The sequence below is a fragment of the Ornithorhynchus anatinus genome, chromosome 5 (genome assembly GCF_004115215.2).
Source record: "Ornithorhynchus anatinus isolate Pmale09 chromosome 5, mOrnAna1.pri.v4, whole genome shotgun sequence".
NCBI lineage: Eukaryota > Metazoa > Chordata > Mammalia > Monotremata > Ornithorhynchidae > Ornithorhynchus > Ornithorhynchus anatinus.
In genome coordinates, this window is record NC_041732.1 from 39,921,790 (window position 1) to 39,947,705 (window position 25,916).

Genomic DNA, 25,916 nt, shown 5'->3' on the forward strand with positions numbered 1-25,916 from the left:
CATCCTTCCCATCTCATGAGCCCGTAACCTTGGCATTATCCTTGACTCCTCTCTCTCATTCAACCCACATATTCAATCTGTCACCAAATTCTGTCAGGCCCACCTACACAACATCGCTAAACTCTGCCCTTTCCTCTCCATCCAAACTGCTACCATGCTCAGTCACTCATCCTATCCCACTTAGATTACTGCATCAGCCTCCTTGCTGACCTTCCAACCTCCTGCCTCTCCCCCCTCCAGTCCATACTTCACCCCGCTGCTCGGATCATCTTTCTACAGAAATGTTCAGGACATGTCACCGCCCCCAGTCCTCAAAAGTTTCCAGTGGTTGCCCATCCACCTCCATATCAGACAGAAACTCCTCACCATTGACTTTAAAGCACTCCATCACCCTGCCCCCTCCTACCTCACCTCGCTTCTCTCCTTCTACAACCCAGCCCGCATATTTCACTCCTCCGGTGCTAACCTTGGCACTGTGCCTCCATCTCGCCTTTCTTGCTGCCAACCCCTGGCCCACATCGTGCCTCTGGCCTGGAATCACCCTCCCTCAAATCCAACAGACAGTTACTCTCCCCACCATCAAAGCCTTACTGAAGGTACATCCCCTTCAAGAGGCCTTCCCACTCTTCCTCATCATCTCCCACTCCCTTCTGTGTCACGCTGACTTGCTCCCTTTGCTGTCCCGCCTTCCTCCCAGCCCCACAGCACTTACATATCTATAATTTTATTTATTTGTATTTATGTCTGTCTCCCCGCCACCCAGACTGTGAGCTTGTTGTGGGCAGGGAATGTCACTGTTAATTGTTGTACTTTCCCAAGTGCTTAGTACAGTGCTCTGCACACAGTAATTGCTTAATAAATTTGATTGAGTGAAAGATAGGGTGACTAAGGCCCATTCTCTGGACTACTAGAGCTGGAAACCTTAATGCAGGATTTTAGTAGGATTTGAAAGGGGAGGGCTATATTTTGGCCAGAAAGAAGCAGGAGAGTATTCCAGGTCAAATGTTCAATGATTTGGAGAGTCCTTTGAGGGTATTGGATTGGACTAAACAGAACCTGCAGGAGGATTGGGAGAGAAAGCAAATGATCTATGAGATGGAGAGCTTTGAATCTATGGACAGGAGTTTTCCTTTGCCCTCAGCGACTATGAGGAGGTACTGTATGCTGTCGAAGTATAGAAGGGTGAGGAACGAGAAATGCTGCCTATTGAGTTTGCTGCCTTTTGCGTACTGTTCTTTAGCTTCCCATTTCTCCTTTTCAATTTTTTTTAATGGTATTTGTTAAGCACTTACTATGTGCCAGGCACTCTACTAAGCACTGGGGTAGCTACAAGCTAATCAGATGGACGCAGTCCGCATCCCATGTGGGGCTCACAGTTGTAATCCCCACTTTACATACAAGGTAGCTGAGGCCCAGAGAAGTTAAGTGACTTGCCCAATCACACAGCAGACAAGCGGCAGAGCTGGAATTAGAACCCATGTCCTTCTGACTCCTAGGCCCACGCTCTGTCGATTAGACCACTTTGCTTCTCATCTCCTAAATGGATCTTAAATACAATGTGCTGAAAAAAAAATTCACTCCAGGATTCCTGCTAGTGATATTTGAGTAACATTTTCAGTTTTGAGATAGAAGTCTCTGGAAATATTAGTACTTATGTGTTTTTTCCCCCATCCTCAATACTTAAGTATTTTATTTGTAATATGTCTGTACTCTGCTCCTTCCCCTATCTGTAATTAATTTTAATGTCCATCTTCCTCCAGGGAAAGAATTATCTCTACCTACTCTCGTGCTCTCCCAAGCACTGAATGCACCCAGTAAGCTCTCAGTAAATATCATTAGTGGATGACGAGTTTTTCTTGATGAAGTTGCACTGTATCTTTGGTGTCCAAGTGAAATACATAATAGTAGTAGTAATAGTAGGAATTTATAAAGCACTGTAGTGCTGGGCAAAATATACGTGAGACTTAGGGGATAGAGTGCGGGCCTGGGAATCAGAAGGACCTGGGTTCTAATCCTGCCTCTATCATTTGTCTGCTGTGTGACCTTGGGTAAGTCACTTAAGTTCTCTTTGCCTCAGTTACTTCTTCTGTAAAATGGGGATTAAGCTTGTGAGCCCCATGTGGGACAGAGACTGTGTCCAACCTGCTTATCTCATATCTGCCCCAGCGCTTAAGGCAGTGCCTGGTACATAGGTGCTTAACAAATACTTAAAAAAAAAATTTGACCCAATCTCTGTCCCTCTAGGGGCTCACAATGTAAGAATAAAAGGGGCATAGTGGAGGAAGGAACAATATCCATTTTGGGGTTGTTTCAGATGAGATGGTTTTTCTTGTGTTTATTTCTGTGCAGCTCACTTCTCTTTTTGATGGGCTTTCGGTCCAGCCCCTTCCTTCCAGATTTTGGGGTCTCCTCTGTGCTGGATTAACACTTCTAACCAATAGAGTCAAGATTCATTTATGAAAGTATAGAGTGTTAGACTGGACTGAGTATTAATTATTAATTAATCGACCTCTTTGTGGCTGATTGCACAAGGAGGAAGGAAGGAATTTTGGGAGACCTGAACTGGTAGTTGTAGTCTTTCCTGGCTGATGAAACATACCCCAGCTCTTAATTTAGCCTTTTTGTTCACTGTATACACTTGTGGGCTTGTCTAAGTGGCACATAAAACCTGTTTTAAGTTAAGAGCCTAACAGATGCAGGTGTGAAATACACAAACCGAGTTTGTCATCGTCATAGAGAAAATTTCAAGCCAGACCGAGAATGCTTAGAAAACTTCTGCTTGGTAAAGGAAACTTAGAACGGTTCAGGATGGTTGAGGCCAAACTAAGGAATTTTTTTGGATACCTGAGAGGTGGTGAACACCTGCATCTCCCGTAATTCCTGGGCAAGGAAAACCCATTGAAAACAGTAGGTCCAGGATAAAATAATGACTGGAAACTGTAAATTCGCTATGGACAGGGATCGTGTCTGCCAAATCTGTTGTACTTTCCCATGTGCTTAATACAGTGCTCTGCACAGAATAAGCACTCAATAAATACAGTTGATTGATAACTGTGGTATTTCTTCTATCCTTTCTATAGACCAAGCACTGGGTAATTTCAAGATTATCAGATTAGACCCAGTCCCTGGTCCATATAGGTCTCAAATCCAAGAGGGAGGGAGAACGGGTATTTTATCCCCATTTTTATGCATGAAACACTTTTTCACCCAGCAGTTTATAAGGCGGGGAAGTTGTGCAGGCTGAAAACATTACGTTCCTGAAGGATTTGGATAAATTAATGAATTGGGGATGGGGGAAGGGGTGTTCATCAATTGTCTTCTAGAAAGAGCCACAGTGAGCTCATGGCCTAGAGAAGCTCATTTTGGGCAGGGAATGTGATATACTGTCCCAAGTGCTTAGTAAAGCACTCAATAAATACAGCCGATTGATTGATAGAGGGTTGGGTACCCAATTATTAGGATGGTTGTCAGAGAAGGCAACTATCAAATTAATCCTCTTATCAACTCTGTTGGATTGCACTCTCCTTTGTGCTTCATGCAGTGCTCTGCACACAGTACGCGCTCAATAGATGCCATTGATTGTCACTGTTGAAGACAGCTTGCCAAAATGGACAGATTATTGTTTTAATCCAGTTAGGGTGAGTCTTATTTAGATTGGTCTTTACGTTCAGTGTTCAGAATAAAATATTCCCGGTAGATCTTTTGCAGTCCCATTCAGAAGGAAGCTGTTTTACGGACGGCCAGGAGGGTAAGGAACTCTGAGGACATGCCATTTATTGTTAGAATCTGCACAGAGCCTAGGATTGCAGTGCTCATACTCCATCTGTCCTATCTGAAATTAATTTTACTATGTACCCTTCTAGACTGTAAACTAACTGAGGGTGCGGAATGTGTCTGCCAACTCTGATATATTGTACTCTCCCTAGTGCTTAAGTACAGCTCTCTGCACACAGTAATGGCTCAGGAAATTCTGTTGGTTTACTGGGGGAAAGGTGTGAGGATTTTATTATGAAAACCTCTTTAAACCGATAGACCATGTTCCTTCATTCTTCATCATGCTGTGGCAGTATAGTGTCTGTATATGCACGTTTACTAGTTTGATCTACATGCATTCTCCCCACAAGGAGATATCACAGAGTAGAACCAAAAGCACCCTCAAAACTGCACATTTCTTTCTATTATCAGTCAACCCTCTGATTGCAGGCTAACCGGGTACAGAGCACTGTGCTAAGCACTTGGGAGAATTCAATGCAGTAGTGTTGGTAGACATTGATCCCTGTCCTCAAGGAGTTTCCAGTCTAGTGACATCTGGCCATTAGAAGTCTGATTTTGTCTTGGTTTCCTGTTTTTTTTTGTTGTCTAAGTTTAGTTTACTTGTTGTTCTTGCTTTTCCAGGATTATCAAGCTTGACATCCAAAAGGTGTGAAAATCCCCCAATTTGGTAAGTGTTCATCCTGTCTGTTTAAAGGACTGACTCTGTTAAAGAGGGCATGACTTAACCCATTTACTCTACCTCCAACTCCTATTGCAAACTTAGACTGTGACTCTCCAAAAGCCTTTGGTTTTGGAATTCTGATCTCATTCCAACTTATAGCCTTGCTAGTTGAACCCTCCTCTAACTTGTTAAACTCTATTTTTTTTAATGTGTTTACTTTCATCTTCTGAAAGCCCTTTGTTCTGGCTCTTTCCACCTCACTTCAGATTGCTTACATCCCGTTCTGATATTTTTTACTTGGTTTTCCTTCTTCCTAATCGGAGTATGTTCTGCTTTTCATCCCATACTCTTTCTCTCTTTCTCTCCCCTCCCTGTTCTGTCCCCATCTAGCTCTTGTTTGTAAGAAGACAAAGGCTTTTCCTGTCACCTCTGAGCTAATTAATATTCAGTCCAGCCTAACACTCAATACTTTCATAAATGAATCTTGAATCTACCCCAGCGCTAAGCATATAGTGTCCAACAATTGCCATTATTGTTGATAGTAATCACCACCCTGCCACCTTCCCTTCAGGTTACTCGAAGCAAAAAAAAAAAAGTAAAAAAGACACAGGCATTAGAAGGAGAGATTCCATTTTTGTAACCAAAGCAACTACTTGAGCCTGTTTCTCTGCTAGGCCACTAGAGAACTACTTCAGTAATTTGCACATGTGAAGAACTAATTAATATTCAGTCCAGCCTAACATTCCCCTATACTTTACTTTTATAATTGAATCTTGAATCTCCCCCAGTGCTAAGAACATAGTGTCTAACTATCGCCATTATTGTTGATAATAATCTCTTCCCCCACCACCCTCAACCTTCCCATCAAGTTACTCAAGAAAAAAAAAGAGCTTCCCTTTTGTACCCAAAGCAGCTACCTGAGCCCATTTTTCTGCTAGGCCCATGGAGAGCTACTTCAGTAGTTTGCAAATGTGAAGAGCATTTAGGGTGTGCTGCATTTCTGAGGGTTGAGGAAGGGAGTTCAAATTCAAATCATTTAAAAAATACTTGGAATAAAGTATTTAAGCCTGAAAACCACCTGCATTTGAAAGCCTTCAAAGCAGATTGATGCATTTGGGAGAAATAAGCTGAGCCTGGTGAGCATTGTGGATGATATGGAATGAGGGCATTTCTAATATCTCAGATCCCCCAAATAATAATACCAGTAGTTGTTAAGCACTTACTATGGGCCAGTGACTGTCCTCAGCACAAGGATAGTTGCAAGTTAATCAAATCAGAGTCCTCTTCTCATATGGAGCTTGAAGTCTAAGTAGGAGGGAGAATAGGTAGTTTACAAATGAGAAAACAGGTACAAGTGAAGTGACTTGCCCAAAGTCACCCAGCAGGTAATTGGTGGAGCTGGAATTAGAATCCAGGTTCTCTGATTCTCAAGATCAGGCTCTTTCCACTAGGCCATGCTGCTTCTAAGCATCAGCAGGACACATTTTGAAGTGACTTAGTTTTGCATACTTGCAAGAGCACATGGGAGAGACTCCATATTTTCATCTTTCATTAATAATAATGGTATTTGTTAAGTGCTTACTATGTGCCAAACACTATTCTAAGTGCTGGGGTAGATACAGCCTAATCAGGTTGCCCCATGTGGGGCTCAGAGTCTTAATTGCCATTTTACAGATGAGGTAACTTCTCAGCTGTTAATCTGTAACAACTTCTAGTGGCCGAACAGGTTTTTTGAATAATTCTAGACCTTTTGTGGCAGATAGTGTGTCTGGAAAAGATGGAATGTTTTGTCATTTCTCATTTCAAGTCTAAGCTCATCGTGGACAGGAAATGGGGTCTACAACTTTGTATTGTTCTCCCCCAAGCTCTTACTACTGTGCTCTGCACATAATGAGTGCTAAATAAATACCATTGATGACTATCTCAAATGACTTTAGCTTTGGTTTACTGAGTTAACTCATGAAGTCTCCCCGGGTGCCAGTGAGAAATAAAAGGAAGGAAATGAAGTCTTTCTGCCACATTTCCAAAATTCTTATTACATCAGGAAGTACCTCTGTAAGCACTGTAATAATAATGTTGGTATTTGTTAAGCACTTAGGTGTAGAGTACTTCTCTAAGCACTGAGGTAGATACAGGGTAATCAGGTTGTCCCACTTAAGGCTCACAGTCTTAATCCCCATTTTACAGATGAGGTAACTGAGGTATAGAGAAGATAAGTGACTTGCCCACAGTCACACAGCTGCAAGTGGCAGAGCTGGGATTCGAACCCATGACCTCTGACTCCCAAGCCTGTGCTCTTTCCACTGAGCCACGCTGTAATGTGTAATGAAGATCCAAGTGCCTAATTTCCTGTGCACTTGAATCTGTCCCCTTTAAGTACTTGCTATTCACCCCCACCCTTAGCCTCACAACACTCATATAGCTGACCAGAATTTAAGTGTCTCACTCCCCCTAAGGGCTATAAGCTCCCTATGGATAAGGAATGTGTCTACCAAGTCAATTTTATTGTACTCTACCAAGTGCTTAGTACAGTGCTCTGTTCACAAGTCCTCAGTTACTATGGATTGATTGAATAAGATTTCAGAAAGAGAGGGACAGGGTAGTTAATTCATTTATTATGTGCTTCAGTATGTCAAGCAGTGTGCTCTGCATTGGGGTAATAATAATGTTGGTATTTGTTAAGCGCTTACTCTGTGCCAGGCACTGTTCTAAGCGCTGGGGTAGATACAAGGGAATTAGATTGTCCCACGTGGGGCTCACAGTCTTCATCCCCATTTTCTAAATGAGGTCACTGAGGCCCAGAGAATAATAATAATGTTGGTATTTGTTAAGCGCTTACTATGTGCCGAGCACTGTTCTAAGCGCTGGGGTAGACACAGGGGAGTCAGGTTGTCCCACGTGGGGCTCACAGTCTTAATCCCCATTTTACAGATGAGGGAACTGAGGCACAGAGAAGTGAAGTGACTTGCCCAAGGTCACACAGCTGACAAGTGACAGAGCCGGGATTAGAACCCATGGCCTCCGACTCCCAAGCCCGGGCTCTTTCCACTGAGCCACTCTGCTTCTCTAGAATTAGAGGTCTGGAGACCTGATCACTAGTTCCCACTCTCACAGACTAGGCCACGCTGCAACACCGGCATTTAGTACAGTGCAACAGAAGGATTAGATTTGACACCGTCCCTGTCCCAAATAGGGCTAACATTGTAAGAAGCTGGGAGGGCAGGAATCCTTAGCCTCATTTTACAGATGATGAACCAGAGGCCCAGAGAAGTAAAGTGACTTGCTCAAGGTCACACAGCCGGCCAGTAGTCTCCCCATTCCCAGTCCCTTCCTTTTTCCATTTGTGAAATAGAGCAGGACAACAGGACTTGTATGAGAAGCGGCATGGTGTAGCAGACAGAACACAGGCCTGGAAGTCAGAAGGACTTGGTTTCTAATCCTGGTACCACCACTTGTGTGCTGTGTGACCTTGGGCAAGTCACTTCACTACTCTGTAACTCAGTTCCCTCATCTCTAAAATTGGACTAAGACTGTGAGCCCTACGTGGGATAGGGACTATGTCCAACCAGATTAGCCAGTACCTACCCAAGTGCTTAGAACAATGCTTGGCACATAGTGCTTAACAAATACTACAATTGTTATTATTATTGGAGTAAATCCAAAGACGCTTTCCTAGAACAGAGGCTTATGTGTTTTATACTCACAAATGATAACGCAGAGCTTAGTTCCAGGCACCCTGTAGAGGCTTAATAAATCCAAGTTAATTAGCTTGGATTATTTCTCTAGTACAAAGAAGTCACGGGCGCTGGTGTGACCAGGTTTTCTGTCCACACTGGTCCGAACACAGGTGGGTCTGACAAGGACACAGTGGTCGAGAAGAGAGGTGGGGGTGGCATGGGGGTCCTTTAGTGGGTGAGTCAGAGCCCCTCTGCATCAGCCTTACTGATTCACTAACCTCCACCTGATTCTCACGTGACTTTGGTAGAAGAGTATGATGGATGGTCGACTTTCGTGTTCTGCTTTTTATCCTAGGGAGGATGACCAATCACATCAGCCAAATAACCACTGGTATTGGTTGAGTGCTTGCTGTGAGTAGAACACTACTGAGCTCTTGGGAGACTAGTAGAGTAGGTAGACACAATCGCCGGGCACAAGAAAGTTGCAATAGCGAGGAAGAGATAGAAATTAAAATAAATTACAGATATGTACCAGGGGCTGTGAGGCTCGGGGAGGGTAACAATCAAAGGTCTTAAGGGGAACAGCATAGCCTAGTGGATTGAATATGGGACCTGGGTTCTAATCCTGACTCCTCCCCTTGTCTGCTCTGTGACCTTGGGCAAATCACTTAATTTCTCTGGGCCTCAGTTCCCTCATCTGTAAAATGGGATTAAGACTGTGAGCCCTAGGTGGAATAGAGACTGTGTCCAACCTGATTATCCTGTATCTACCCCAGTGCTTAGAAGTAAGCACTTAACAAATACCGTTGTTGTCATCATCAAGTGCATGGGTGGTACAGGAGAGAAATTAGGGAGGTGAGGGCTTTAATCAGTTTTGGAGGAGATATGATTTTAGTAAGGCTAAGAAGATGCGAGAGCGGTGGTCCACCTGACTTGAAAGTGGAAGGAAATTCAGGCCCAAAGGAGGATGTGGGCAAGATGTCAGGAGTGAGAAAGATGAGATGGAGGGAAGGTGAGTAGGTTGGCGGTAGAGGAGTCAAGTGTGCGGGGTGGGTTGTGATTCTGTTATATAGTACTCTCCCAAGCTCTTAATACAGTGGTCTACACACTATAAGCACTCAATAAATACCACTGATTGATAGTAGGAGATCACGGGGAGGAAGGAGGGGGAGGTAATTGTGCTTTAAAGCCAGTGGTAAGGAGTTTCTGTTTGATGTAGAGGGGAATGGGCAACTAACTTATTGGAAGTATCTGAAGAATGGGGAGATGTGGACTGAGTTTTTTGTTTGGCTTTTTTGTTTAGTTTCGTTTTGCTTTGTTATAGAAAAATGATCCAGGCAGCAGAGTGAAGTATAGACTGGAGGGGAGAGACAGGAGGCAGGGAGTTCAGCAAGGAGGCTGATGCAGTAGTCAAGGCAAGATATAAGTGTTTGTATGAATGTGGTAGAAGTTTGGGGAGAGCTATGAAGGTAGAACCACCAGGATTTGGTGAGACAGACAATATGTAGGTTGAGTGAGAGAGATGAGCTGAGGTAAAGGACACAAAGTGCTCAGCACAAAGTTAGTAAATACAATTGAATGAATGAATGAGTTCTGTTTTGGATATGATCAGTTTGAGGTGTTGGGACATCCAAGTGATGTTGTGATGGTGAGAGGAAATGCCAAATTGCAGAGGTGAGAGGTCAGGGCTGGGGAATCATCTTTCTAGAAGTGGTAGTTGGGTGTGAGAGTGGGTGTAAATAGAAGGGGATCCAGAACTGAGCTTTGAGAGGCTCCCAAAGTTAAGGAGTAGAGAGGTGTTTCAGATAATTGGGCCAAAATACTATTCTCATTTTAATGGAGTAAGAATTTGGGGATTTGGGAGGGTACAAAAGGGACAAGATCTTGTCTCCTGTGGACACATTTCCCAGTTGTTTCAGTTCAGACACCGTGGGAGGGTCCTGCAGTCACTAGCCAGCGCTGGGTCGGCACGAGTGCGTTTCTAGGGGACAAGATGTTTCAGGGAAGGAATTTGAGACGCACGAGTCTGCATGCTGCACATTGAGTGCTCATGTGAGGAGCGTATGATGTTTGCCCAGTTACTGGTTTGATTATTCATTTGATGTCTTGGAGCCTGATGCCTGGGGACAGTGAAAGCGTCCTGTTCCTCCTGGAAAATGGAAAGCAGAGACTACTGAGTTGGGAAAATATGATTTATTGACAGATGAATTGCTTACTGTTGTCAGGGGGCTTTGTGTACAGCTTTGGAACTGACCTACCTTGGAGTCCCAGAGCGCCAGCCATGGGGCCGGTCACTGTGTGGTATCAAGGTCAGAGGCAGGTTCCTTTGCAGGTGAAAAGAAGCAGGGAGCTTTGGGGTGACGGGGTGGGGGATCGGGCTTTGATGTCTCTTTTATGTGTGGATCGAATGTCTAGTACTGTTTTCACGTTACTCTCGTGTACCCAGAGAATCTTTTCTGTCCACTTCTTGGGCTACCGAGTGGATGGGAAGGTGAGGCGGTGGTGCAGCATGAATGTGTGACTGGCAGTTCTGTCCTGTCATTGGAAGTAGCTGAAGGATCATAAAGGTGGACGTTAGAATAGGAGCCTAGAGTTTTAATGTAGTGGAATTAAAAAAACCCAAGGCGAGGGCCTTAAGAAATTACTCTGTTGAGCACTTTTATGTTCCTGTGCACACCCCCCGACCCCGATCCTTGCTTCCTTTCTTTTCACTTGGAGCTGCTTTTCCCTTTTTCTCTTTTTGCCCCTCTTTACCTCCTTCCTCTGCCTGCTTAGTGTGTCCTTTGATTCTCCCGGCCCGAAGGAATCAGGATCGGAACTGTACTCTTAGATCTCTCGATGGAGTAGCTCTGCCTAGAGGTTTCCCAGTTTGATCCTGATACCTCCGAGGGTGGCCCGCCCTGTCCGTCTTATCACCCGTTACCGTGCTGATCCTCCCGGCATCAGAGCGTGAAGAGGCTGGCTCCAGGGCCTCGGGACCCATGCACTAGACATTCCCTCTCAGGGCATTGACGTTTCTCCTCTCGACTCGCCTGACGGATTTGTTTCCTTTTCCTCCCTTAGCTCTGGCAGCGTGTGTGCGACCCCTTGCCAAGAATCCGGGCCACCGCTATTGGGGAGCATCGGGGGGAAGGCGGATCCAGCCTAGGCCAATGCCAGAGGTGTCTGAAATTACATTTGTAGCAGGCAGCATGAGAGGCTGTGCACCGGTGCCTGGGTCCCGGCGGCCACGATCGGAGCTCTGCAGGTAGGAGGGTCGTGGAAGCGGGAAGCCCCAGGAGCCTCCTTGGGAGAGAATGGAGCCAAATGTCAGCTCTCCCTAGTGAAGACACACTTTCTCTCCTCGGCCCGTGAAGGGAATCTCAAGTCACGAAGCCACGTCTTTCAAGGTGACGAGCCGCGGGAGTCAACTGGATCCTCCTAGCAAGAAGTTGACCTTTTCCCCGGTGCCGCTCGGGTAATGACAGAACCACTGCACACCAGCTTCCAGGACGTGACATCGTGTGCTTAGTCTAAGTACCCCTGGGCAAGACGGGGTCCCCAGCGGCTTCGGAAGCACGGCGGAGACGGGGGCTCATCCTTCAGCTCGCTCAACCTAGGCCCTGATTCGGAATCCTTGGATGCCGGCACTAGGGACTGGTCCTGTCTCCTCCTTCTCCAGAGGGAACTAGTCTCGTCTGGTCGGGCTTCCTTTTGCAGCCCCTTCCTATACCTTTCTGAGGGTCTGCCCCTCCACCCCAGTTGCTCAGAGAATGTGAACTCTGGAATGGAGTCCGTTAAACTTTGGGGGTTCAGTTCCTTTCACAGACTGTTTCTCTCAGACAGGACAGTGTGACCAGCCCCAGGTTCGCCCCGGGTCGAACTTCGAAAGGGGGCAGCTGGTCTTGTGGTTCCTCCACCATGTTCCTGCTCCTGCCTTTTAACAGTCTGGTGGTCAACCTCCTTGGCATCTCCCTGACGGTCCTGTTTACCCTCCTTCTGGTGTTCATCATCGTCCCAGCCATCTTCGGGGTCTCCTTCGGTATTCGAAAGCTCTACATGAAGACATTATTAAAAATCTTTGCGGTGAGTCGTGCCGTGTCTCAGGCCGGCACTATTTTCAGGGAAGCACGGAGGCTCTGGGGAATAAAGGGAGTTACTGGTTTCTGGTTGGCAGCGTCTTCTCCTGGGTTAAGCGGTAGAGCCGGGTGGGTGGGTGGGCAAGGGTGTGAGGGAGCCAACAGGATTAACCTGTTGACACCAACCGGGGAAGGCATCTTACCCCTCTGTCTTATCAGCCATGTTTTTGTTAATGTTTGATTCTGAATGGGGGGGCGGCTCTCTCTCCCCTCTCCCTAGCTGTGACTTTGAATTCGGTCTTTGTGGCCCCATTTGACCTTGTGAAATTTTTGCTGAAATCTGAGCTTTGTGGTTTAAATGCCAAGTGGCCAGTGACTGTTTCTCATTTGAGGGATGATAATAATTATGTTATCTGTTAAACACTCTATACTAAGCACTGTACTAAGCCCTGGGGCAGATCTGAGATCGTTGGTTCCCACGTGGAGCTCCCAGTCTAAGTGGGAGGGAACAGGTATTTAATCTCCATTTTGCATCTGAGGGAACTGAGGCACAGAGAAATGAAGTCACTTGCCCAAGGTCACACAGGTAAGGTGCAGAGCCAGGATGAGTACCCAGGGCCTCTGGCTCCCAGGCCTGGGCTCTTTCCATTAAGTCCCTCTGCTTCTCAGCATAGAAGAGGATCTTTCTCTTCCATCCTAAGCGAATCTCAGAACTTTGCCTCTCAATAATAATAATTGTGGTATTTATTAAGTGCTTACTTTGTGCCTGGCACTGTACTAAGCGCTGGAGTGGATGCAGGCAAATCATATTGGACGTAGTCCCTGTGCCACGTGGGCCTCACAGTCTCGGTCTCCATTTTACAGATGAGGTAACAGGCCCAGAGAGGTGAAGTGACTTTCCCTGAGGTCACACAGCAGACAAGTGGCAGAGCTGGGATTGGAACCCTTGACCTTCTGATGCCCAGGTCTGTGCGGTATCCACTAGGCTATGCTACACCTCTTGTTCTATCAGCCTCTTGGAGGAGGTAGCCTTTGAGACTTGTGCAAGCAGGCAAAAGAGGAAGTGGGCTAATGCAGGGTTGGAGTCCTGTCCATCTCGAATAACGGCCTGGGAAGAATGGTAAATGAGCAGTCCCCTACCTCTCAGCCTAGAGATGGAAAGGGAAGAGATGAAACCAGGGATTCGCTTGTCTGGAGAAGGGTGTTGTGGTCAGGCAAGAATTGCGGAAAAGGAAATCAGTCAATCAGTGGTATTTATTGAACTTTTACAGTGCACGGAACACTGTACTAAGCGCTTGGGAGACTACAGTACAACAGACTCAGTGGACACGTTCCTTTTACACAGTGAGTTTACAGCCAAGAGAGGAAGGCAGATATTGATATCGGTGATGGAAGAAGGAGCAAGGGGTGATGGTTTGCTGAATTCTTTCTACTCTCTTAAGGTTCCAGAAGTGTGGCCACGGTTTGCCTGTCCATCTAGTGGCCTCGATAAAGACCACTGAGTGAAATCATTGGCACTGACCCAGAGGGTGGCTTTGGTGCCACTGGGCCTGCTGTAGAGAACCCACTCGGGGCCATCGGGGCCTCCGAAGGGAAGCAAAGTCAGTGATCATTTTGAAGTGAGTGAAGGAGGGCTTGGGACAAGGAAAGTGACTAGGAACCAGGGTTAGGACTGGATGGGGGCGGTATGGCTGAGGAACCTAAATATGCAGAACTAGAGATAAAAGGAACTGGCTTTTGAGTTGGAGGGTATTTTAGTGATGTTGCCCAAGAAAAGAGCAGCGTGACGACAGATTGACTCTGGAGAGGAGAAAGCGTTTCTTGTGACGGAAAAGTTGTGATGCATTCGCTACTGCCTGCAAACGTAGAACTAAAGATGAGCCTTTGGTCCCAGACTGGAGGTTCCCCAGGGGACAGCTGAGGGAGTGAAATGGGTGGGACTCTGGCAGGCCACAAAGGAAAATTCACCCCTCCAAAAACAATCATGTGCAGTAAATAGGGCATCCTCATTATGCCAATGACATAGCCCTTTTCCATTTGATTACCCACACTTATTTTTATGATATTTAAGTGCTTACTGTGTGTCAAGCACAGTTCAAGGAGCTGAGGTAGATACAGGGTTGTCAGGTTGGACCCAATCCCTGTCCCACATGGGGCTCACAGTCTAAATTGGAGGGAGGAGGATTGCATCCCCATTTTTCAGGTAAGGTAACTGAGGCACAGAGAAGTTAAGTGGCTTCTACTAGATCACACAGCAAGCACTTAGTAGAGCTGGCGTTGGAACCCAGGCCCTCTGACTCCCAGGCCTGGGTTTTTCCCACTGGTCCCCATTACATTTGTGAAGTCTCCTCCTGTTTGCCCACTTAAACCATTATTATTGGCGTCATAGTTTTGAATAAACGTTCACAGCTGCTCAGAGTCCCATTTTGGGCTACATTTGGGGAATCCTAGTTCCAAGTAGAGAATGGAGAAAGGCTTCTAAGGGTATATTGGAAAATGTGCTTTCCCAAAATCAGGGTGATGGTTGTTCCTGGATTGAGGTCCCTGAGCTAACTCAGGGACCCAGGGAATGGCGGTCTTCGGTTTGGGAGAACCGAAGTCTATTAATATGCTTGCTCTCTGAGCAAGGCAGTGGAGGAGATGCACTGTGGACAGGTGGTCAGGAGTCTGTAATTAAGGGACAAGTCCCCAGATGACACGGCAGGTGGGGAATTAGAAGTGGCTTAATTTTTCTCTCTTGTTTTGAGCATTTTTTAAGATGGCAGCCAGAGGACCAGTTTACGGTAGGTCGGATGGCAGGCCTGGAATTTTTGGGAGGGCAGATCTGATGGGCACACTGGGCCGAGTCCACCCGCTTCGGCCCCCAGGACCTCCCCATTCTGCGTATGCCCTTCCCAGTGCTTTTCATAGTTTGCTGCCTGGCAGCACACAAAAACAACTGTTCCCATCCATGTGGTGGCCCAGAGCCAGAACCCCGCATTTAGTTGAACCTGCATTCTCCTCCCCCCGGCTAATGGTGCGCTCGAGGTTTGAAGCATGGAGGTTGGGGGGTGCTTGGTCCCGGGCCTGGGGTGATCGGACAGCACTCACCAGATGCTCTGCCCAGTAGAAAATTGTGCTGAACCACAAGAAGCAGGAGGAGCGCGAAGGGGAAGGGTGGACTTGCGCAGAGCGTGGAACCCCTGCATCGGTTGTTCAGTCTCCTTGTGTAGAAAAGGACCATGGTGTAGTGGCTAGAGCATGGGCCTGGGAGTCAGAAGGTCTTAGGTTCTAATCCCAGCTCTGCCACTTCATTCATTCATTCAGTCGTATTTATTGAGTGCTTACTATGTGCAGAGCACTTTACTAAGTGCTTGGAATGTACAGTTCGGCAACAGAGACAATCCCTGCCCAACAACGGGCTCACAGTCTGAACAGGGGAGACAGACAATAAAACAAAACAAGTAGGCATTAATGTCAAGATAAATAGAATCATAGATATATGCACATCATTAACAAAATAGAGTAATAAATATTATATACTGTGACCTTGAACAAGTCGCTTCATTTCTGTGGGCCTCAGTAACCTCATCTGTAAAATGAGGATTGAGACTGAGTCCCATGTGGGACAGAGACTGTGTCCCACCCGATTTACTCGTATCTACCTAATAAGCACACAGTAAGCACGTAGCAAATACCACAGTTATCGTTATTATTATTATGTCTTCCCTGTTATAGAATATGCACAGATTTTAGGTGTTTTTTATCCCTCAAAATCACAGAAAGGTCAGCCCCATTGTCACCCCTGCTTTGGCAGAGAGGTCCAATAGATAACAGAAGTGGCTTGTTCTGTTCTCGTGCCAAAACAAATCCAAGGAAATGAAGCCAAACTCCTCTGTTTCCATGCTCATTCCCACAGAGAGCACTCGTGTGGGGCAGAAGGAAGTCATTGCAGAAAAGTCTCAGGGGACAGCCTGGGACATGGGTTACTCTAGGGTGTTACACTTTGAGCCCTTGGGTGTGTTTGACTCTGAAAACTGCCCATTTTTTCAGGCTGGCTTTGAAGGAGTTGCTAGGGAGGAGCAATCCACCGGCCTACTTGGTCGATATGCCCGGCTTCTGGCCGGACGTGGTCCCTTACTCCATGCGAGACGGGCTTTGCTCTAATCGTACCTATCCCAGTGCTTGGAACAGTGTTGGATACATAGTAAGTGCTTAATAAATACCATAAAAAAGTTTTTTTTCCTTTTTTTTTTTGTATTTTAGACCTGGGGTAGATACAAAATAATTGAGCTGGACACAGTCCTTGTCGCACATAGGTCTTAATTCCTATTTTACCAATTAGGTAACTGAGGTTACAGAGAAGCTGTGACTTGCCCAAGGTCACATAGCAGGCAAGTGACAGCACTCTTGCTCCATTCAGACCTGTCAGGTCTCCCTCATCAGACCCAGATGAGGCCACTGCCCCTGCTAGTCAGGTGTCCAGCTAATAGTCGAAGTTCCTCCATCCAAACTCCCACCATAGCACCTGGCCAGGGAGATTGTGTCGTGTGTCATGTGCTTTCTTCCAAAATGTCTTGTGGGGTTGAAGCTGATCACCCTGAAAGGGCAGCTTTTCCCCTATCCCCTGTCCCTCTGACTTAAGTGGAAGACTCTGTTTTTATCCTGTTACATCTGGTCAGAACCTTGGGAGACAGAAGAGTCAAGTTTTCCCAGTATTTCTGATCTATAAATGGGGAAATTAGGAAAGCTACCTCTTCTGTTCAGTTTGGGTGGTCTCTGCAAATTGCCCCTAGAGAGAAACTGAGCTGACGAATCTGATGCGCCTAATTGTCAACAGAACTTGGGCAAGGAAGAGAGCCAGAGTCAGCAGCATGGCATAGTGGATAGAGCTCAGGCCTGGGAATCAGAAGGTCATGTGTTCTAATCTCGGCTCTGTCACTTTTCTGCTGTGTGACCTTGGGCAGATTACTTCACTTCTATTTGCCTCAGTTATCTAAAAATGGGGATTGAGACTGAGCTCCACATGGGGCTGGCATGATGTCAAACCTGATTTGCTCGTATCTACCCCAGGGCTTAGTACAGTGCCTGACACATAGTAAGCACTTAACAAATACCATAATCATTATTATTATTATTACTATTAATTGGGGGGGTGGGATGGGAGGGAGGGTGAAGGAGTGGACCTACCTGTTGCTTCAGAGGATCCTCTCCTTGAATTTCTCCAGCCCAGAGTGAACTTGAGAGGCTTTGGGTCCAGGCCCAGTCCCCACCTGGGGTCAACCTAGGGAGGGCACGGTTTAAAGAATGAAGCTACCATAGTGGCCGTTAGTGCCTCTCTTCCAGCCCCAGGCCCTTCCTCCCTTCCCTCTTCCTCCAGGGCTACCAATATTTCCACCATCTCCGCTTTGTGCCCTAAGGGTCTGCCCTACTCCCACTCCTTGGCACCGGGAGTTCCTGAAGGAGACCGTGGATCAAGCAGTCCTCTAGTCTGTGAGCTCACTGTGGGCAGTGAATGTGTCTGTGTATTGTTATATCGTACTTTCGCAAGCGCTTAGTACAGTGCTTTGCACACCGTAAGCGCTCAGTGAATACAATTGATAATTGTATTTATGGAGCACTTAATGTGTGCAGAGCACTGTACTAAGCACTTGGAGAGTACAACACAACAGAATTAGCAGACACATTCCTGCCTATAACAGGCTTACAGCGTAGAGGACGAGAGAGTGGGACTACAGACCGCTCCCCAGGGGGGCACACTATAACCCCAAGTGGTGACCCATTTCATTTAGAGTCTTAGATTATTCATGAAAGGCTCTGTCAGTGAAAAGGCGGGCAGCGGGATGGCCAGACAGAAGAATTACATTTATCGCTCACCCTTGAGAGGCCTAGGGCTGGGATTTCTTTATCTAAATAATTTGGGACGTTGAGTGAGTCCTGAATCATTTGATTCCTGGCATCTTCCTAAAGGTTACATCCTGTTACTGCTCTGGAACTTTTGTTTTGGGGCAAGAAAGCCACCGTTACCCCTGTATCTTTAGCCTGTCAAGTTACCCACAAACCTTGTCATATCGAGTATCTAGGCTTTGGAGGCAAGAGAGTAACAATGAAAAGCCCCAGACCATCAGATTTCGGCGCAAAACTCAGGTGTGTGCCCCTATTGAGTGTCAGCCACATACCTCAAAGCCTTTGCGTTCATAGTCCTGTGTAGCTTCCAGTTTTACTCTTTTGGAAATGATGGCATTGGTGAAAGTAGAGAGAGAAGCTTTAAATCCGGTTTTCAGATGAGGGTGTGGTGTCTGGAATGCCATTGGGAGCCACGGGACTAAAATTGACATCTGCGCTAAGTCTAAGTCCAAGCGCTTAGTACAGTGCTCTGCACACACTAAGCGCTCAATGAATGAATGAATGTCTGTGTGGGGGGAATAAAGGTGGGAGACAGATGTCATTCTTACCCTAAAGGATGTTTTCTTGTAGTGGGCTACCCTGAGAATGGAGAGAGGAGCCAAGGAGAAGAACCATCCTCTCTACAAACCCTACACCAACGGTAAGGCCTGTGTTGGATTTTTGGGCCCCTTGAATAGACCCTGGAAACCTTCCCTCTCATTTTATTCTTGGCCAACCCAGGCATCCACCCCCACCACCGGCCACCCTCGGTTCCACACGCCTCCCCAAAACCTCCCTCTGGTCCCGTTTCCCCCACCACCCCCACCCAATTTCTCCATCCCTCTGCTTTATTTGAGGATGGTGGCTGTTCTAACTTTGCCCTTTCCTGTTCCAAATAGGGTCATGAGTCTCATACGCTTACCTGGGCAAAGGCAGGCTCAGCGGTGAGAGCACGCTGACCCGATCGATTGCCTGACCAGATGGTTTCTGAATTACAGGCATCATCGCAAAAGACCCCACTTCTCTAGAAGATGAGATCAAGGAAATCCGCAGAAGCGGGAGCAACAAGTCCCTGGATAACCCAGAGTTTGAGCTCTCGGACATTTTCTACTTCTGCCGGAAGGGGATGGAGACCATCATGGACGATGAAGTGACAAAGAGATTCTCAGCCGAAGAGCTCGAGTCCTGGAACCTGCTGAGCCGAACCAATTACAACTTCCAGTACATTAGCCTGAGGCTCACTGTCTTGTGGGGCTTGGGAGTGCTCATCCGCTATTGCTTCCTCTTGCCCCTCAGGTGAGTGCGGGCAGAGTCTGGTGGCAGAACAAAGGCATTGGGTAGCGCTGCCCTGGTCCCATGCATGGCGCTCTCTGTCCGGCTTTCTTGTTTAAGGAAGAGAAGAGACACTTGATCCGAACTGGCCTGGATGGGTGGAGGACCTGCCCCTGAAATCCTGTACACTTTCCATCCTGAAAAAGGGACACATTTTCGTTCCTTGGAAACAAACCAGTTTTCTGGGTGGAGAAAAATCCGGCCCTGCCCAGGTCATGCGTACCTAGCCACCCTTCGCCGGAAAAGACTTAGCCTTTTCAGAGCGCCAGGCGTCGATGCCAGTTCAGGGGAATATTGGTCTCAGTGTCATCTGTTCCTTAAATTCACTAGCCTGTGGGAGTCTTGCCCGATCTTTGCCACTGAGAGTTAAAACAGTCTTGCCCAATCTTTGCCACTGAGAGTTAAAACACGGGCCTTGCCTCCTTTTGCTAGAAACAGATGAGCAGTAGGCTTGCCAGGCCCCGAAGCCAGGGGGGAGGGTCTGGCACGAGACCATCGAGGGGCAACCGGCCAATGGCCCCGGAGGTATTGTCAGCCCCCAAAGCCTGCTGGGGCTGGAAGTAAACATACGTCAAACATACCTCAGGCAACTAATGCCCTTGGGCTGTGATGGAGCAACTCCTGTAGTTAAAGCTGACTCCTCCTGCTAAATCTGGATGGGGAAATCTTGGTGGCCGTTTGGAGGAGGGCCGCTGTTTCCCCCTCCTCTTGACTCCCCTCCCATCTCCTTTTAATGCCCCTCCACCCCCGGTCTAAATTCCACGCTTTCCTGTGTCGTTTTCTGGTGTGGTTTTCAGTCTTTTAATCCACTCTTCCTCTTCCAGGATAGCTCTTGCCTTCACGGGGATCAGCCTTCTGGTGGTGGGCACAACCATGGTGGGATATTTGCCAAATGGCAGGTGAGCAGCAGGGCCCCTCTATGCCGTGAGTTGGGAATGGGGGAGGTTCTGGGGTACTTCTCCTTTGTTCTCGGCAAACAAATTTACCATAGTGACCTACTGATGTCGACAGGGTTTGAAAACTAATTTTCTTCTGGACACTCCTGCTTGAGTGGTCTTTGTGCTGTGACCTCTACGCCTCTTCACAGAAAAATCCTGTAAACTGGCTAGAAAGGAGAGTTCTGTAGGAAAAAGGAGCCATTCACTATTCAGGCCAGGCACAATTTAAACAAGGGAACAAATTATATTGAGCTTTAACTATATGCTGAAGCTCCTCCAGGAAGCCTTCCCTGCCTGTATCCTCTACCTGACCTCCCCCCTACCTATTTTCCCTCCTTCATCACCTTTGCACTTGAGTCTGTACCCCTTAAGCACAGAAAAAATAGTAATTATGGTATTTGTTAAGCACTTACTATGTGCTAGACACTGTTCTAAGTGCTGGGGTAGATACAAGGTAGTCGGGTTGGACACAGACCCTGTCCCACATAGGGCTCACGGTCTTAATTCCCATTTTATAGATGAGGGAACTGAGGCCCAGATAAATTAAGTGACTTGCCCAAGGTCACACAGCAGACAAGTGGCAGAGCTGGGATTAGAACGCACAACCTTTTGACTTTCAGGACCGTACCCTATCCACTAGGCCATGCTACTTCCCACTTAGGTCTATATCTTTCTACTACCTGAAACTTATTTTCATGTCTGACTTCCCTACTAGATTGTAAGCTCTTTGAGGGCAGGGGTGTGTCTGTTTACCCTGCTGTTCTCTTCCAAGCACTTCGTACAGTGCTCTGCACACAGTAAGCTCTCAATCAGTGCCATTGATTGGAAGCAGTTGGGATTGAGGGAGTCAAGGAGTCTATTAAGGTAGATTCCCCTCCCCCCTGCCACACACACGCACACTCTGAAGATTGAGGACTTTGAGGCAGTTTCATGATTCCCAGGGTACTGTTGCTCCCGCCCGGCTTGTTGGGAGACCTGCTCTCTGACATGGCAGGAAATCACAGTCCTAGCGAGCGTACAATGCTTAGGAACATGACGTGCTGAGGACAGAGAGAGGCATCCTGGCTCTTCGAACTGGACAGTCAACTGAAAACTCTTCTATAGCTGTGGATTTCAAGCAGACTCTGAAATTTCTCTCTAGGGCTCTGTTTGCTCCTCTGTAGGATGGGGGTAACCAGTTTACCCTACTGTTTAAATGACCAGCTGACCCCTCGCAGACCAAGGGGGGGATCGATTCCGGGTAGTCGTAGACTCAAGGCAGGGATCTCTTGTGCCCAGCCCTAGGGTAAAACTCTCTGCCCCTGGGTGTTTCAGGTTTAAGGAGTTCCTGAGTAAGCACGTTCACCTGATGTGCTACCGGATCTGCGTGCGGGCACTGACAGCCATCATCACCTATCATGACAGGTGAGGTGGCCCCGCCCCGGGTTTGGTTGTGACTGGCGGTAGGGGATGACGCTGTAGCTGTTGAAACTAGGGTGGCTTCTTAGGTGGGGGAAGAGCATCAAGTTGTCACCGCATGTAGTTGTCACGTGTATATTTTAAACACAGAGAAAACAGACCTCGGAACGGGGGCATCTGCGTGGCCAACCACACCTCCCCCATTGACGTGATCATTCTGGCCAGCGACGGCTACTATGCCATGGTAAGAGCCGTCCCTTTCCACCAACCCTGCTCACGGGCTAGCTTCTTGTTGCAGGATAGGGCGGGGCTGAGGAAGATTGTTTATGCCCAGTGCTTTCTCGTAAACTTAGCCCAGGCCAGATAGTTCTTCCCAAGACCCTTTCTTGGTCCCTAGGCCTTGAAAACCTTCCTTTCCCCCTTACTGGTGATGGTAGATACAGTGTGGGCTAGTGGATAGAGCACGGGCCTGAGGGTCAGAAGGACCTGGGTTCTAATCCTGGCACTGCCACTTGTCTGCCTCATGACCTCGAGCGTGTCATTTAACTTCTTTGTGCCTCAGTTACCGCATCTGTAAAATGGGGATTAAGACTGTGAGCGAATCCCATGTGGAACAGAGACTGTGTCAAACCTGATTACCTTGTATCTGCCCCAGCGCTTAGTAAAGTGCCTGACACATAGTAAGAGCTAAACAAATGCCACAATTTATTATCATCATCATTGTTATTATTACTACAATGTTCTGAGCAGAAACTGGCCCCAGTTGTCCAAGATGCAGTTCCCAGGTTTCACTTCAGACTTCCAGGTGGACCACAGAGCCAAGGAAGGAACTGTTGTGAAAGTCTGCAGGCACTGGGAAGTTTGTCGTTCAGTTTTTGTTGATAAAACATTAGAACGTCTTCTGGTGGCCTGCCTCAAACAGATTTGATTAAAAGCAAACATTTATGATACCCTGAATTTGCAAGGAAGGTTCAGAAGACAAATTTTCAGGTTGATTAGCAGAATACAGATTTTCCCAGGGAAGACTGGGGCCCCTAACCAAGACTAAAGGCTAAATCCCAGAACTTTGACGGTCAAGTGCTGTCGGCTCTCCTGACGAGTGTTCCTTGGCCTGGGTTTAGGTGGGCCAAATTCACGGAGGCCTGATGGGTGTGATCCAGAGAGCCATGGTGAAGGCCTGCCCGCACGTATGGTTTGAGCGCTCCGAGGCGAAAGATCGCAATCTGGTGGCTAAAAGGTAACACCGCCGGTGCGTGCCGTGGGTTAGGTTGTGGGCAGAGAGGGGAGGGTTGGGAACGGGAAGGGCGGTTCAGCTAGACCTTGGTTCGTGCTCCACGCCCCAGCACTCAGAGCAGGAATGGGGGTGGTGTCGGGGGACGTTGCAGGGAGCTCCAGGAGCCTGGGATGGAGGCCGTGATGGATGGGAAAAACAGCAAGAATCGTGGAGCGGTGGGGAGGTGGGCGGGGGGGACTGGCAGAGGCGGACACGTCAAGCAGAGTTGCCTGAAGTGCTGGTCTTTGCCAGGTGTTTCAGGAATTGCCAATTCCTCGCTTAGAGCTAATCATCATGGGGTCCAAAGAAAGTTCACCATAAACTGAATCAAAGGTGATGAGGGCTTGGACCTGGCTACAGTGGAGGTGAATATCTTCTGTCTTATTTTTATCCTTTCTCTTTCTCCCTCTCTCCCTCTCTCTCTCCTTTTGCAGGCTGACTGAGCATGTGCAAGATAAAAGCAAACTTCCAATCCTTATTTTCCCTGAGGGTAAGTTGAAATTAACAGAGGATTCTGGGGTGAACTCAGATGTGTCAACACCCTAGGTCCTGAGCCCCTCTTCCTCGGTGTAGAGAACCTTGGCAGGGAGCATACGTTCTACCTGACCCACAGACTCTGTGGAGCCTGGCCCAGCCTGCATGGTGTACCGCAACAAGACTGCTTAAATTTCTGGAGCCTTGGGTCTCGATCAGATAGTCATATTTATTGAGCGCTTACTGTGTGTAGAGCACTGTACTAAGCGCTTGGGAGAGTATAATATATCAGTAAACAGACATATTCCCTGCCCAGATGAGCTTACAGTGTAGAGGGGGGACAGACATTAATATAAAACAAATAAATTACAGATATGTATGTAAATGCTGTGTGACTGGAGAGGGGGGATGGTGGGATGATTAAAGGGAGCAAGTCAGGGCAACACAGAAGGGAGTGGGAGAAGAAGAAAGGAGGGCTTAGTCAGGGACGACCTCTTGGAGGAGATGTGCCTTCAGTAAGGCTTCAATAAGAAAGTGGGGAGAGTAATCGTCTGTCGGATATGAGAAGGGAGGGCATTCCAGGCCAGGAGCAAGACGTGGGCAAGATAGATGAGATGGAAGTACAGTGAGAAGGTACGACAAGATAGACGAGATGGAGATAGTGAGAAGGTTGGCATTAGAGGAGCGGAGTGTGCGGCCTGGGTTGTGTGGGAGGACTCTACCCTGCCCATACAGCAGGGGCAGTCAGTTTTTGGAGCTTGGGTCAGAGAGGGTCGCTCAGGGCATCCGGCCCCACTACTCTCGCCACTGACTCCTAGACACTTTGCCATCTCCAGTGTGAGTGTGGAGGGCAGTTGAGCGAGCATGTAGCATTCTGGAACTTTTCTGGAGCTTTCCTGGCAGAAGATCCACTTTGCCCAAAAAAGAGTTCCAGGAGCACCTTCTCTCCAGAGCAGAAGGCCTGTTGTAAATTAGGAAACCATGCTGAGACACAAGAAGATAGCATTGTGCTCTCCTCCTCTTTAGGAACCTGCATCAACAACACATCAGTGATGATGTTCAAAAAGGGAAGTTTTGAAATTGGAGCCACCGTGTACCCTGTGGCCATCAAGGTAGGAGGCCGGCCGGCTTGAGAGGCCTTGGTGTTGTCATCCCTTAGCTGAGCTGACCCGGAGAAGAGGGAGTTGGGAGCAAGGGTCACGATCAGACGAGTTCATCCTGGGTGCAGTCTGGCAAGGGGGCTAAAGGGGGCTGCTAAAGGAGTGTGCCGGGGGGGAATCAGGGAATCTGTAGGCTTGAAGGGAGCAAGTTCTCCCTCCCGCTCCCGAGAATAACGAAATGGTGGAACCTTTAGGTGAAATGAGCTTTAGCATTTCTCTGGGCTTTGCTCACAGAGAATCTGAGTGGATTGTAGGGCAAGTCGTGGGCCAGGAAGAGGTGGCACTCCCTCCCCCGCGGAATGAGTGAGTGGGAGGTGTGGTGACTGCTAAACTTGTGTTTGAGCTATTGAAATGTTGACTCTGAGCTCCATTCTGTGCAGGGAGTAACTTTGCTTTGCCTTTTCTCTGAATCGTGACCCTTGGGGAGGCAGACTGAAGTGGCTTGGGAGGTCTTCCGGCACCCTCAGGTGATCTGCCCAGTAGGCCTTGACCTTTCCTCTGGAAGGTTGGAGAGGACCCAGGCACCTCCCTGGGCCTCAGGAAGCAGGCTGGTAGAAAGCCTAACTCCCCTGGGGGCATCTGTTGCTCAGGGCTCAAGAAACAGCATGGCCCAGTGGATAGAGAATGGACTTGGAAGTCAGAAGATTATGGGTTCTCATCCCGGCTCCACCACGCATCTTCTGTGTGACCTTAGGCAAGTCGCTTCACCTCTCTGGGCCTCAGTTACCTCATCTTTAAAATGGGGATTGAGACTGTGAGGCCCACGTAAGACAGGGACTGTGTCCATCTGCATTTGCATGTATCCAACCCGGCACTCAGTACGGTGCCTTGCAAATAGTAAGTGCTTAACCGATACCATTATTATTATTAGGATAGCTCTCCCTACCTCCCCGCCACTGTCGGTATATGAGGTATCCTGCTCCATCTGGAGGCTTGAACACTAGACTTTGGATGCCGGTTCTGACACCTCTTGTATATTAGACTGTTAGATGTTCAAAGTGGTATTTGGGGGCTCATTCCATCTTCTCACTGTTGGCAGCATTACCTCTAACTTCATTCAATCGTATTTATTGAGCACTTACTGTGTGCAGAGCACTGTACTAAGTGCTTGGAAAGTACAACAAATAGAGTCAGTCCTCTAACCTCTCCCACCTGCTCTAAGATAGTGCTGAGTGCTGTTTGGATTGCTGGGCACGGAGCAGAGCGATGCTGTTGCCTCCTTATGCATAGAGTAGGTATGCTGCATCCCCTTTGGACTCCCCCTTAGAGAAGCTGCATGGCCTAGGGGAAAGAGCATGGGAATCAG

At 47.7% G+C, this 25,916-nt stretch overlaps 1 protein-coding gene across 2 annotated transcripts in view; it reads left to right on the forward strand.

Annotated features, from left to right (window-relative positions):
* The window catches only part of GPAT4 (glycerol-3-phosphate acyltransferase 4), a 41,392-nt gene that overhangs the window by 9,476 nt on the left and 6,000 nt on the right, over positions 1 to 25,916 (forward strand). The window contains exons 2-11 of one of the 2 annotated variants that reach the window (XM_029065808.2): positions 4,396 to 4,441; positions 11,176 to 12,177; positions 18,627 to 18,696; positions 19,034 to 19,331; positions 20,192 to 20,266; positions 21,620 to 21,709; positions 21,854 to 21,947; positions 22,825 to 22,940; positions 23,411 to 23,466; positions 24,477 to 24,562. In XM_029065808.2, the coding sequence (XP_028921641.1) occupies positions 12,013 to 12,177; positions 18,627 to 18,696; positions 19,034 to 19,331; positions 20,192 to 20,266; positions 21,620 to 21,709; positions 21,854 to 21,947; positions 22,825 to 22,940; positions 23,411 to 23,466; positions 24,477 to 24,562 (1,050 nt within the window). In that variant the 5' untranslated portion in view covers positions 4,396 to 4,441; positions 11,176 to 12,012. Of the gene's footprint in view, positions 1 to 4,395; positions 4,442 to 10,422; positions 10,445 to 11,175; positions 12,178 to 18,626; positions 18,697 to 19,033; positions 19,332 to 20,191; positions 20,267 to 21,619; positions 21,710 to 21,853; positions 21,948 to 22,824; positions 22,941 to 23,410; positions 23,467 to 24,476; positions 24,563 to 25,916 lie in introns of those variants that run through there. The other variant, XM_029065809.2, reaches the window with a different exon arrangement.